The 14,810-nt window shown below is 38.4% G+C and overlaps 1 protein-coding gene and 1 long non-coding RNA gene across 4 annotated transcripts in view; one reads left to right on the forward strand and one right to left on the reverse strand.

Annotated features, from left to right (window-relative positions):
- The window catches only part of LOC128776549 (uncharacterized), a 111,342-nt gene that overhangs the window by 25,464 nt on the left and 71,068 nt on the right, over positions 1-14,810 (reverse strand). The window lies entirely within an intron of this gene.
- The window catches only part of IL21 (interleukin 21), a 34,887-nt gene that overhangs the window by 13,411 nt on the left and 6,666 nt on the right, over positions 1-14,810 (forward strand). For 2 of the 3 annotated variants that reach the window (XR_002072340.2, XR_002072342.2), the window contains 2 exons: positions 4,852-5,005; positions 14,700-14,735. Coding sequence is in view for 1 of the 3 variants with exons in the window: in XM_019418999.2 (XP_019274544.1) it covers positions 14,424-14,591; positions 14,700-14,735 (204 nt within the window). In the remaining 2 variants the exon portion in view is untranslated. Of the gene's footprint in view, positions 1-4,851; positions 5,006-14,244; positions 14,592-14,699; positions 14,736-14,810 lie in introns of those variants that run through there. The other variant, XM_019418999.2, reaches the window with a different exon arrangement.

Genomic DNA, 14,810 nt, shown 5'->3' on the forward strand with positions numbered 1-14,810 from the left:
AATACTTGTTGAATGAATGAATTTTTTATGAATGAATTTTGAATGAACAAAGATGCCTTCATTATGCAGACACACAGAGACCAAGGCACATGAGACATGCAAATTTGTCACTGGAGACCTAATCCATGGCACCAAATCATTCTTGAGAAAAGATTGATACAATCTAATTTTCCAGTCTCAAACAAACAAAAAAAGTACACATACTACTTTCCTGAGCCATCACCTTACTTCTATAAGTGAGGCTTTCATGAAATACAAACTCAAAGTTTAGAGCTGTATTTATTCCTCATCTGAATTTATTCCCCAGCAACCTTTCTCTTCTAGAACAAAAGAAACCAATTGCATTTGCAAGCTAAGTGGCTTGCATTACAAATTTTAATGCTTCACCAGAAACTGAGGCAAGCCAATTCCCTCCTCCATTCTCACATCCTCCCCCACTATGGCCCACACCTCTGCTGACTATAGCGATTTGAACTGAATACTCCTGAAGGCCACTCTTCTCTCTTTGCCTCTAATAACCCAATCTAACAATTGTGGTGAGTAATTTCCTTACCACTTCTGTTGTTAACAAATGCTAATAATGCTGCACGATACAGATCGAGCACGGCTACTGAAAAAGAAACTACATAAATTATTTTTTAAAGTTATCATCAAAAGAAATGCTTTTCTGAAGGAAATTTTTTTTTTTAACGGCTCAAGGCATTTGCCTAGCTTTCTGTTCAAGTGACCGCTTCTGTGTTAACAAATGCTTCTGTTTCACAAATGGAAACTGTCTTATCTAGGCTACACCTTCATGCTTTCTTGGGTGGCTATCACTGCAGGGAAGTCACCATCTGTTTTCTAGAACCTGAGTTATCTGCTTTTTGCAATGCTTAGGTTAAGCATAGGTGGCCTCTCTCATTTTGGTGCCTGCTAAGTCTCATTCTACTTGCAAGAATCAAGGTTGAGTAGATGATTGGTTTCCTACTACATCCAATTACATGTCTTGTATATGCCCATAATCAGTTAATGAATTAAGTCTTTCAATCAGCCAATCAATCAACCATTAATGTAGACAAGTCACAAATACTTATTAAGTGCCTTTCTGTGCCAGGCATTGTGCCAGACCCTGAAGAGAAAGCAGTGAGCAAGGCAGTCATACAGAGTCTTTATGCTGTGGCAGGAGGCAGTTATCTGAGGTTTTTCTGCCTAAAAAGGGGGAAAAAAATGACCAAGGAATTTAACCCAATATTATCAAGATGAATTCTAATGCTAAGCCTAATGAAGGAACCTCACCGACTTGTTAAATTGGTAAAATTTTTATTTCATAATAATTCACCCAACTAATTTTATCAGATTAATTCAGATATAACTAATATTGTCACGACTTCCATATCCTACCAGTGTCTTACACTAACATGTGTTTTACTAGCCTAGCCCCAAATTCATGGAGGTCCAGATTATTTTTACTGAAGCTTCATAGTATGGTGCTAGGCACTTGCTCATGATTTTAATTCCTATGAAAATCTCGAAGACAAAAAACCTTTTGTGAACAAAGACGATACTTCTAACTCTGGCTAATCATCTTAAAATCATAACACGGGTCGGCAGCACTAAATGTGAATAGAAATCATGGAAAAAAACCTCAGTGCAACTGAAAAACAAACCTCGAATGCACATTTGTCTGATCGTATTTAGTGTCATTTTCACACATAAAGGCCGGCGTGCTTTCATTTTCTCAAGCACGTGTGTCATTAAGTGTTGCCGTGTGTCTTCACAGAGCAGTGACCTGATAGCATCTAAAGAAATACCAAATACACACAGGCTCAAGAAATGTTTTCTGATGATGTAATGCTTCCTATTTATTGTTTTAAGTAGCAACTTATTTTATCTTTCAGATTGGTACATTTTTATGGTAAATGCTGAATAATGAATTCAAGACTCCTCAACTTAGAGGTTGAAAACAAATTCCTTGAAAGCAGTTTTGTCACTTTGCCTCCTTATTTTCAGAATGCTATTTAATCTGCCAGTGACTAAGCTGTAGGAAAACCCTTTTTCTGTTGTTATGTAAAGGAAAATGTGGGTGGAGGGAACAGGGTCTGCTATGTATCCACCTCACGATTTGGACTGTCAGAGAGATAGAGGAAAAAGGAAATCTCTGCTCTCCCCAGGTAGGGATATGAGGTTGCTTAGAATTCCACTTTTGGGGAAGTCCACCATCAAGGTGATGTAAATTCTCAAGTAGCAAATTGACTCAGCATGTTCCTAAGCCACAGACCTCTTAGGTGACGTATGCTACCTTCACGTCATTTGCCCATTTGCTCTCACTAGGTGACAGGGAAACCGTGTATTTTCCCCACCTCGTGCACACAAAGCGGAAGTATACTGAGCTCCCCTGTGGGTCTTGTTCTTATTCATCATTCTAACAATCAGGACATTCTGCACCTGATCAGAGCTATTCATTTTTAATTCTCTTCACCTTTACTCCATGGTATTCCAGTGAGCGTACAGGACACAGTTAGAGATGATCCTCCTTTACTTGAAGGCCTTTCCTATTTCCTGAGTAGTCAGGAAAATTGTTTTACATATGACAAATCTGTTCAGAAATCAACTGAAATTGTCAAAGCTCTAACCACAGTATTCTCCAATGCCTATTTGGCAAATAAATTAGCATCAGATGTGGCAGCCACCAGTATGACATTTTAAAAGTATGATCCATGAGAAACTGGGGTTTTTTTGACCCCTGAAGAAAGTTATGGAACTAACATTTAACAGGTCCCTGCTATGTGCAAGGATCAGTTTTAATGGACTTAACATATATCCTTTAAAGGCAGAACATTTCTTGACATCTGTCTTATTAAAAAGCTGGTGATTTTTATTGTGAATAAGATTAGTGAGAGAAGGCAGAATCGATAGAAACACACAGAAATTTAAGTCTTAGGCTTCCTTTTCCTAGCAGGTTGCATATAACTTCATATTATGCCAGTGATTTATTGTCACTGGTTCCCATATTCAATCGTCTATACCTAGTACTAACAGGAATCATCTTAGGCCTCTTTCCACCTTGCCAATAGCAATCTTGGTGTTTTAGCAGATCACATTAGCACTTACAAGTGTGACCTTGGGCAAGTTTCCTAAACTCTTTGTGCCTCAGTTTTCTCATCTCTAAAATGAGTGAAAATAATAGTTACCTCATAAAGGTGAGGGTTAGGTGGCGTGTTGTACTTCATTGACTCTAAGTTGTCATCCACTGTAAGAGGCAGCCTGGTTTGTGATATATTAATATATGGAATATGTTGTCTAAGGATACTGAAATGTAGAATACGTACAAAACTGAAATAACGCCTGGTACAGAGTATGCATCCAGTAAATGTTAACTGTAATTATCTATTAGCAACCTGTGGGCCACAGTGCAACAGTGGGCCTTCCAAATCCTCTGTGGGCCATGCCGTGGTTTCCTCACCCAAGGCAGAACACCTGGACATGGGCAGGTGACTCCACTACCCTGGGGTCTGCAACTAGGGGGCTCAATCAGTCACTTTAAAACTTTTTTTTTTCCTAAAGGGTAAACCTTGTTTCTAAACTAACTCTTAACAGGACCCAATGTGTAAAACAGATAAAAGAGGATTTTTTCTCATTAAAATAGGGGTGGAGGGGTACAAAATGCTGCCCACCTTCCTTCCTCTTCACCTGCAGGGCAACCTCTCCAAGGATCCCTGCCAGGGCAGCAATATTGCTTTGTTAACATAGTAAGATAATGCATCTCCTAAAACTTCTACAGGTGTTTATCGATCAATTACTCCAAGCTTTGTCAAATTTTACCTTATTGAAAGTCACCTTATTTGTGGCACATATTAACGTTTAATATGTTCACTAAATATGTAAACAAAACATACATTCAATGTATTTTCTCATTTTCCTCTAGTTTGGTCTCCAGACTCCCTTAATCTCCCTTAAACTCTCATGTGAGTGAGACCGTCCTTCCATCTCAACCAAGTCACCTCACAATCCCCACCAGATGTAGTTTAATGCTCTCAGAATGCACAACATGTCGAATGTTTATTCTACACATAGCTTTCAGCTATCAAGGACTTTTTATTCTAATACCTTTTTCATAAAACCCTCCTTGAGCCCTGTCGCAGGAAACCTCCACCCAGTAATAAATGTAATTTAATTAACTATTATTGTACATCAATTATGATATGCAAGTATTATATGGGAAACATATAAACAAATAGCTTTCTCTTCCTGGAATATCCACATAAAACTTAGTAGGTGAAGGAAATAAAACAGAAATACTCACGTAAAATTGTTTTCTCCCTGGTGGTACCTGCTGGATGATGATGATGATGATGATGATGATGTGTGTGTGTGTGTGTGTGTGTGTTTGTTTATGTGTGTTTCTCAGGTTTGGGGTGTATTATGTGCAAAGTAGGAACTAACAGTGTAGAGGTTTCCACAGAGGTCCACGACTGCAGCAGCTCAGAGAGCTTCGAACAGGGAAAAATTAACACAGGTGAGAGCTCTTTCTAAAATAGCTCCTAGCTCCTTAGAGATTCAGAAAGTAAACAAGGATACTCCCAAATTATCTTTTCCCCGATGCTAAGCAGATAGTGCCTTTTTACAGCTTTCCGTGACTTATATTTTTATAAATCAGGAAAAGGCAAAGTGTTGTTTTTCTGTAAAAGTGTCATTGACTCATGAGAGAGAGGGGGGAGAAAACGACAAAGATCGAATACCAAAGGTCATAAAAAAGAGCTTTCCTTGCTCCTAAAAGAGAATATAGCACTCTAGTCATTTAAATTTAATACTTAGAAACTAGAAGGCTTTGTTTAATAAAACAGTTATAATTAAAATACATTTTGGTTTCAGGGTATGAGGATTGAACAAGAAACAAATTAGGATGGACGCAAACCAATCTGGGGAAGGAGAAGAAACAAGAAATCTGGAGTGAGTAAGAAACAGAAGAGAAAGGAAGAATAGAGAGATCCAGAGAGAAAGTGAGTCAGAGTCAAAGGAGAAGGAGGTGAACACTCAGCTTTCCTGGGCTACTAGGATCATTTGGGTTGTGGTCATCCAGGGGTCATCATTCTCAATGGTTACTGTTGACCTTCTTCAAGTGCCTTAATCCTTATATTTCTAAGGTCTCCATTCTATAATTTTTATGTTTTTATTAATTTTGAGAGAGAGAGAGAGAGAGAGAGAGACAGAGCATGAGTGGGGAGGGGCAGAGAGAGAGGGAGACACAGAATTCAAAGCAGGCTCCAGGCTCTGAGCAGTCAGCACAGAACCCAATGCAGGGCTTGAACCCACGAACCGCAAGATCATGACCTGAGCTTAACCAACTGAGCCACCTGGGCACCCCGTTTTTATAATTTTTTAAATGTTTTTATTTTCTAAGGTCTCCATTCTAAATGTTGATCTGAACACCAACTCCATGAAAAGTTATTCTCTAAACACAGCAGCAATGATCAGAGCAGTGTTTCTGAAAGCTGGGTAAAAATCAAGTCAAGGACCAGAGTCCTACATCACTGTCATGCCATTTAAGCCTCCAGTTGATGATACACATACAGATGGCAGAAGTAACAGGACTTTTGTTAAATACACTGACATGACCTGTGATGACTCAACTGTGGATATCCACAACCATTGAACTATCCATTTTTAGCTAACTCTCTCTATAAGCACGTTTCTTTTGTCTCCCTCTGTACTGATTTCCCCCTTGGTGTCTATTTTAAAATTCCGGGAGATAACTGGAGTAGATGAGTGTTCTAATGCTCTCATTACCATGAGAAGGCTTGAATAACGTGGAAAATTAAATAGATGTAAATCATTTAGCTACATTTTTGGCTATGAAACTGTCAAGATAGCTGATTTTCTGATTGATTTTGTCTATGCTATTCAAGACCCAAATGACTGTAGGAGTTTATTCACTTTTTTCTTTCTTCTTTTGTGAATATAAAAAAAACATCAGAAAATTATTGTCAAGTCTTTCATTGGACTAAATAATTAATAAATCAAAGAGAGGCAACTGGTTATTCCAACCCAGATTGCAAGCTGATTATTTAATTAACCCAGACAAGATATACATTTACATTCTGGATGCCACCAGGAATAATTTTGCAACAGGACTCCTTAACCCACCTTATCCCAAATCCACGTGTTTGAAGCATCATCACTGGGGCCCAGTCCTTTCATGGAGTATCATGAACTGCACAGACTATTCTGCTATAACCCGGTGTTATTGGCAATGAAGGAAGTTTCCTGTTGTGGAGAGAAGTGGTCAGGCTCTATAGGCAGTTCACCCAATTGTTCAATGTTTCACTAGCGTCTTTGTGCCTTGATTTCCTTATCTGTAAGGAGGGATAATCAGAGCACCTATTACTCACATTGTTGCTCTAAATGAGGTAATGTCTGTAAAGCACTTAGCTATATAAGTGTTTGTTCTAATAATTATTAATATTACTATTTTTTTGATTGGTCCAAGGTCTCTTCCTAACAGGAGCTACCCTTTCCCCCTTTATTAGTGGCAGAAGAATCTCTCAGGTGTGACTATTTCTCCATTTAAAGGGTGATTCCTTTGAGACTTTGAGCCCTGAGCCTTTTCTGTGAGAAAATCTCACAGAGTCTGTTTTTCTTCCTCAGTTACTCTTGTTTATTAGAACTGTACACACTGTACACGGAAAATCAATATTTAAAGAACTAAAGTACGGAAACTGTCCCAAACATTCAGCACTAAAATGGCACTGAAAAATACTGATTTTGATGCCCCAGATGCCATTTCAGGATTCTTGAGAACCTTGTCCCCCTGAGTGTGCTTTAAGATTGGATTTAAATGTACAAAATAATTATAGATTATGTCTAAAACTTGTTCTAAAAATGAATCCATGAATCCATCTATACAGGGGGCATTGTTTATAGATTGGCTAAATCATCTTCAACCATATGGGTATTATTTTTCAAAAAAAGTATATAGCTTGTCTAATGATTAATTATGTGCAAATTCATTTAAAAGCACTCCTGAGTTCATAGGGACCCCCTTGGCATTGGAATTACACAAGCAAGATGAACACTAAAGCAATTACTACCATTTACTATTATGGAAAGTAAGACATTTTTGATATTAAATAGGAGTTCATGTCGTAAAACATGAGATTCTCAGATGTAATAACATAAAAATTTTAAATTTCCATATGGTAAAAGATACCATAAAGGAAATAATATCAACATGTTTAACATATTTTTAATAGAAAAAGAGCCTTACAAGCAAGAAACAACCCAATATATGGCAAAGAATAGGAACAAGGATGTTCACAAAAAAGAAATAAGGTGATAATAAAGATATGAAAATAAGCCAAACTTAACTATTGATCAAGGAAAGACAAACCAATGACAAGATACTATGTTTCTGCCCAAGCATATTGGGAAGTATTAAAATATTCATAACATAAAGTATTTGAGAGTGGAGGAGCAAAGGAAACTGTTGTTGGTGGGAGTGTAAATTGATATGGCATGTTGGAGGGCAATTTGGCAGTTTCTATCAAATTATTAAAAGGATAGAATCTTACCAACTGGAAAATGAAATGTGGGATATGTATCCTAAAGGGATATATTTCACATATGCTTAAGGATATAGATGTTCATCAGGGAAATACAAATCAAAACCATGATGAGATACCACCTTACACCTGTCAGAATGGCTAAAATTAACAACACAGGAAACAACAAATGTTGGTGAGGATGCAGAGAAAAGGAGAAAAGGGAGCCCTTTTACGCTGTTGGTAGGAATGCAAACTGGTGCAGCCACTCTGGAAAACAGTATGGAGGGCCCTCAAGAAGTTAAAAGTAGAACCACTCTATGATCCAGCAATTGCACTACTAGGTACTTTTTTACCCAAAGGATACAAAAATACTGATTTGAGAGGCACATGCACCCTGATGTTTATAGCAGCATTATCAACAATAGTCAAATTATGGAGAGAGCCCAAATGCCCGACTGATGAGCGGATAAGGAAGATGTGGGGTGTAAATATCTATCTATCTATCTATCTATCTATCTATCTATCTACACATACCATACACACACACAATCGAATATTACTCAGCCAGTAAAAGAATGAAATCTTGTCATTGGCAGCAACGTGAATGGAGCTAGAGTGTATTATGCTAAATGAAATAAGTCCGTCAGAGAAAGACAAATACCATATGATTTCATTCATATGGAGAATTTAAGAAACAAAGTTGATGAATATAGGGGAAGAGAGGGAAGAGAGGGAGGCAAATGATAAGAGACTTTCAACTACAGAGAACAACTGAGGGTTGCTGGAGCGTAGGTAGGAGGGAGATGGGCTAAATGGGTGATGGGCATTAAGGAGGGCACTTGTGATGAGCACTGGGTATATGTAAGTAATGAATCACTAAACTCTACACCTGAAACTAACATTACACTATATGTTACTAACTAGCATTTAAACAAAAACTTTAAAAACAAAACAAAACAAAAAATAAAAAGTAAATTTGCTTCAGTATTGCTTAAAAAAAAAGATATAGATGTTTAAGAATGTTCATTGTAGCATTATTTGTAGGAGATAAAAATTGAAAACAACAAAAAAATCTATCAGTAGGGCTATGAATGAATAAATTATGGTATACAGCTGTGCAATGAAATATTAATCCAGCTATTTAAATAAGATAGCCCCATATATGAATACTGTATGGACTGCTGTCTCTGACGCATTGTTAAGTAAAAAAAAAAAAAGTTGTAGGATATGTATAGTATGATTAAATTTTTATTAAAAAACATATTTTTTATGTCTGCATCTCTATTTCCATATACTTCTATCTCCATATATAATTCTAATTTATTCAATATCTATATATCTATATCCTTTGATATTCTATGTACATAGAAAATAAGTCTATAATGATACATAGTAAACTCTCAAGAGTGTCCCAGGAATGAAAATTGGGGAAGGAAAGGGAGTAATTTCATATTTTGCTTTTTACTTCATACATATGTACTTTGAATTCTTTGTTTTATGACACAGATCCATTACTTTTGTAACTAGAAGATGAAAAGTAGTAATTTTCCAAAAATGATCCTTATACCCAGAAACAGAAGTAACTGTCCAAAATGAGGCCTGTCTTCAGTCTGCAGACTTCTCTCTATGAGATCCTGCTGTTGCCCCTTGAGAGAAAGTTGGGGGGGGGGTTCCTATTCAGGTGATTAACATGGGCTCAGTAGACACCCTAAGAGGAGGACACAGTGAAGACCAATATTGTATTTAAAAAATTTTTATGATCATGTGTTAGGGGCTGCAGGGCCAAGAAAGAAGATGTTTATAGCCACCCATAACTCTAGAGAGGAAGAGAATAGTGTTTCCTTGATCACAGACATTGGACAGGATGCTACATGAGGCTGGTGGAGCTTATCACATCTCCTGATGTGAGGCTGGTGGAGCTTGGTTGATGGAGTGAAGGACATCTGATCTCCAGCCTCACTGAGCCTATGGGTGTCATAGTTATCTAGAGACCAGCCTAGGGATGAGCCATTTGTCTAAATACCTTTAGTTTGAAGGAGTGCTACATATTAGAATACCTTAATATTATTCGAAACAATGGAGGCCTCCCTTCCCAGAGCTTGCTGTGGAAAACATCTAATTCTACCATGAGGGGACAAAGCAAGTGAAAACAGGGAGTATTTGACACATGATGATCACAAGGAAAGGCTGCAAGACAGGACAAGGGAGTTGGGCCAAATAATATCCAGCACAGCTTTGCCCTCGCAAAACCATGAACTAGCAGCATTCATTTTCAGACTTCAAGTTCTCCTTTCTTTTATTCCTCTTACCCTCAGCCTGTTCTGCCTGGCTGGAAGCCTTCCTTCAGTTCCCAGGCTTCATTCCTACCCAGACCAGGAAGTCTCTAAGCACAGTCCATTAGATAAAATGCTTAAAATATGTCCATAAATCCCCTTGGAGGGTGACTAGAGCTTCATGCTTTCGTGGTGATGACCTGGGCTATATTCCTGGAAAGAATGCATGTAGTAGAGCCCACCGCCTCATTGCAAGGCGCCACATTAACACAGAAGCTAAGTAAAAGCAGTGTGCTTTCTATACAAGTATGACGTCCAGCCAGACTGCTGCGCCTCAGCTTTTCCCGTATAGAAAATCTGGAGCCGCCCCACACTCACACAGTGGTGTATGTACACAAAAGAAGCATGGATCACTCTGCCCTTCACAGAAGTCTCTGGAGCCTGAAAAACAAAAACAGCAGCTGTCTGGTATTTCCTTTGAGAAGTGGGTGAAATTTAAGGTTTTCCTCTTCCCACAAACATAAATGCTAAAGTTTGCAAATAATTTCAGGAGGTTTATGGTCCTCTGAAACACACTGATAGTGGTCCCTGGCCGGGGGGGGGGGGGGGGGAATGTCCATAGATGCCAAGAAAAACTCTCTTGTGCTAATGGGGAAGGACCACGGGAGGAATGGCACCAGGGTTTTAAAATACCGGAGCTCAGTTGGGCCAAGTATAAATCAAGAAATAGTTGGTTTTTCATTCTCTCCTTTCCTCCATCATTTCCCTTTTTTCTTCCTCCTCAAGAATAAATCCTATATCCTAGACTCGCTCTAGGATATAACTCGTTGCTGTTGAGGCTTAAATGTGACCTCTTCCAGACAAAATACAGTCAGTTCTGGTATAATGTGACACATACTTTCCTAAAAATCATTGCGCTGTACAACATTGCACAATAACAACCACAGAGCTTACGGGGAAAATGAAATTAGGGACACAATACTCAAAAAATGTTGTCAGTGACACTTAAAAAAGACAATAGGAACCTAATAAAAAGGGTAGCAGTTTTATACATGTTAAATAGTTAAGAAATACATAAACACTACAATAAATATGGCATCTTACCTAGAAAAAGACCTGAAGTTTGCCCATGGAGGTGAGAGTCAGAGCTATCAAGAAATGGCAACAGAGGGTTTTCGAGCACAGAAAATTATAACACCCGAAGTGGATGAGTATGGCTCATGAAATACCTGGTGAATCAAGGCAGCTGGAGGATGTTTGCAGCATTTGTGTGCATTCCTATACAGTTCAAGTCAGCTGGAGGCAGTTTCTGCATTCAAAGATGAAATCACACATAGGCAAACACAAAATTCTTGTTATACTCAAATTGTTCCCTGGTATATTTAATCAGTGGAATAAATTCCCATTTTTGATACACGCATTAAAGCAGGACTGACTAAAATCTAGGTTATAAAAATGATTATAATTTAAAGAATAAAAAGCCATTAAGACCCCAGTGGAATGATGCCATAAAGGTAGCAGTAGGGTTATCTTGAAGCAGAGGATATGTAACTCAACTAAATCTGAGTCCCCTTACTCCCACCCTAAATTCCATCTAAGCATAGTGATAGATTCAAGTGAAATGCAACTTGGGTTCCATAACTTGGAAACATACTGTCAATCCTAAGCAAATCCTACTTGGTGCCAGGAAGAACTTGTAACAATACACACCAGACTTCCTGAAAGTCCTCATTATACATTTTTGTCCTTATCATCCCACACCACGTGGTGGCCAACACGAATCTTCCTTCCCTCTTCTCCAGCATTTCTTGTCCCCTCTATGTGCACTCCTCAAAAGCCCAGAAAACAAAATCCCAACCTTTACGGGTTCTCTCATTGCCCCTTCCTCTCTTTCCCACCTTTTTCCCAAGAGTAAAAACTCTATACATAGGTGTATTACTTTTCTATTGCTGTTGTAACAAATTACCCCTTAACCAGTGGCTTAAAACAGCACAAAAGATATTCTTTCACAGTTCTAGAGGTCAGAGGTCTCAAATGAGCTTTATGGGGTTAAAATCAGAGTGTTGGCAGGCTGCAGTCCCATAGGCTCCAGGGGAGAACATGTTCTTTGCCTTTCCCAGCTTCTAGAGGCTGCCTGTATCTACTGGCTTCTGGCTCCATATCACTCTGACCTCTGCTTCTATTATCACATCTTCTCTGACTCCTGACACACCTGCCTTCCTTTTATAAGTACCCCTGTGATTATATCAGGCATACCTGGATAATGTGGGCTAATCTCACATCTCAAGATCATTAATTTAATCACATTTGCAAAGTCCCCTTTGTTATTTAGGGATATATAAAGGTAGCATATTCACGGGTTCTAGGGATTAGCCTACCACACCAGCGATAATGTTCAAAACGCTTCACAACTGATATGCCACTTAAGGCAGGGTGTCTAAAATGAACTTTATGGAACTAAAATCAGGGTGTTGGCAGGCTTCACTCTCGTAGGCTCCAGGAGAGAACATGTTCCTTGCCTTTCCCAGCTTCTAGAGGCTGCCTGTATTTACTGGCTTCTGGCCCCATATCACTCTGACCTCTGCTTCTGTTATCACATCTTCTCTAAGACCTCAGAAAGATCTTAGGTCATAATGCTGCAGCAGGACCCTGGAGATCCTGGCATGCTGGTTGATGAATAGTAGAGAGGGCTGGGAGGTCTCAGAGAGGGACTGGGATTTGTAGGGTGTTGGTGAGGCACTCTGGGGCTATAAGGAATGGTTCTCTCTAAGCAATATGAAAGACTTTCCACTTTGTTACAATCAGCACAGTCACACCAGTGCATTTTGGCTGACCACTGACCTGCCATGCTCTTCCTTATCCACAATCAGTACACAAACTTTCTGGGATTTTATCATGTGCTGTATTCACCCCCTTCACCTGGAATGTCTATTTAAGCCTCATCACAACCCAATGATTAGTTCTACACTTATCTTCCTTTTGCAATAACATACCTGGGGTCATATGTGCTATTATTGCTAGGGCCTGAATCTGAAATTAAGCACTTAACTTTAGAAATTGAGCTCTTAACCATTGTGGTTAGTGTTTACAAGGAGACTCTTTAGGCAGATCAGGAAAGCATGTACAAAGACTGTGCAGGCAATGTTGAGGTACCAAGTGACAACATGTAGTCCACATGCATTTCATAGGTTTACATAGAACCCTCTCCTACAGAATTCAATGCTTATTGGGAGGGCCTCTTGATCATACAGTAAGAATTCTTATCTACTTTGTAAGCACCCAACATGTATAGTCTTAAATAGATATTCTATGATAAAAAAAAAAACACCCAATTATAGTGAAGCAAATCAAGTACAAACTCTAATTTACCTTGTCTACATACAGCCTAGAATAAAGCATGGTTTAAGCATGCAATGAAATAGATGAAGAAACAAATGAATAAGTAAAATCCATAGTCAAGAGTTTTATTTGTAAGACCTGACTGTGGTACAAAACTACTTCTGGTTAGAATATTATATTTAACTTTCTCAAATGAGTAGAGCAGTAGGAACAGAAGCAGCAGCAGAGAGAAAGATGATAAAACCACTAATGGACTTTGAGTCTTTTGTAACCTCTACCTGGTCATAGTTAGAAATGTGTTGCTCATCCCTTGTCTCATATCTAAAAGAATAAGTAACACTATCCCCCCCCCGCCAATAATTTATGGGTATTTTTGATTTTGCTGTTGAAAAAGTTTTTGGTTTGGACAAGAATGAGAATTAGTACCTTTCATTCATTTAATTGATGCATTGTATAGAAGAGATGGACATCAAAGAGTTTTTTTGTTGTTTTTTAAATGAAAGTAGAGTGAGATCCTGATTGGGAGATGGCATGAATTTCTTTACAGTCTCTTAGAATCATTTATGACACACATAAAAACCAGATTGCTAAGTAAAATGTTAGGAGCCAAGATTAATGTTATTTAAAGATGCTCTCAGGGAGAATTGTAAGCAAATTCTACTTTCAACTCTTTAACCTGATTAAAAGCCTAAAATATTCTTGCTAGTTTGGAAAATACCCCTGATATTTAAAATTTCCTAAAATGTAGCTCCCCTCCTACCTTTACGATGGAATACTGGATGATTTCAGTCAAAAGACATAGTTATTACTATAAGAAAAAGTCCTGCAAGAAAGCACATGTTGGCACTTTACTCATTATTGAAGTGCCCTTATGACTGTTAGAGGGAACAGGTAAGATGCTAGGGGAGGCAGAGAAAGAGAGATCAAAGTGTTTTTGTTTACTTCTTTGAAGTTTTGTAGTACCTACTGTTTACCATGCACACTTCTTGATTCATGCTGAAAATTGGAATTCACCCATTTCTCTTTTTCCTGTCTAAGATGCAGATGGGGCACATTTCGTTGACTCCATCAATCCCTGCCCCCCACGCATTAGCACATGCACACGTATACCTAGCCAGTGGAAAAGAAAAAAGGGTTACTCACATTCATCCATTTTACAAAGATTTCCAGGCTGCAATGGGAGGGCTTTACCTCTCCCTGAAGGATGAATAAATAGGTAGCTTTACTGACAACCTGTTCACAGTCAAACTGCAGTGAAAACTGAGACCAAGGTCTTACTCTACTGGCACTTATGAGATCCAGTGCTGGCAACATGGAGAAGATAGTCATCTGCCTGATGGTCATCTTCTTGGGGACAATAGCCCATAAGTCAAGCTTCCAAGAGAAGGATCTCCTCTTGATTAGAATGCGTCAACTTATAGATATTGTTGATCAGCTGCAAAATTATGTGAATTATTTGGTAAGGCCATACTTATCACAACAAAATTTAAATATTATTCTTCAATTAATATAAAAGGTGCTTTTTGACTTATAAAAATAACCCAGAACTAATTTTCTTTTGCTCTAGGAACCTGAACCTCTGCCAGCTCCAGAAGACGTAAAGGTAAGACCAGTTGAATTTATTTGTGATAATATTTGTGACACAAGTTTTTAAATCCAATTAAGAAAGCCATTAACA

This window comes from Panthera pardus, unplaced genomic scaffold (genome assembly GCF_024362965.1).
Source record: "Panthera pardus isolate Hobbes unplaced genomic scaffold, ASM2436296v1 HiC_scaffold_13, whole genome shotgun sequence".
Classification (NCBI taxonomy): Eukaryota; Metazoa; Chordata; class Mammalia; order Carnivora; family Felidae; genus Panthera; species Panthera pardus.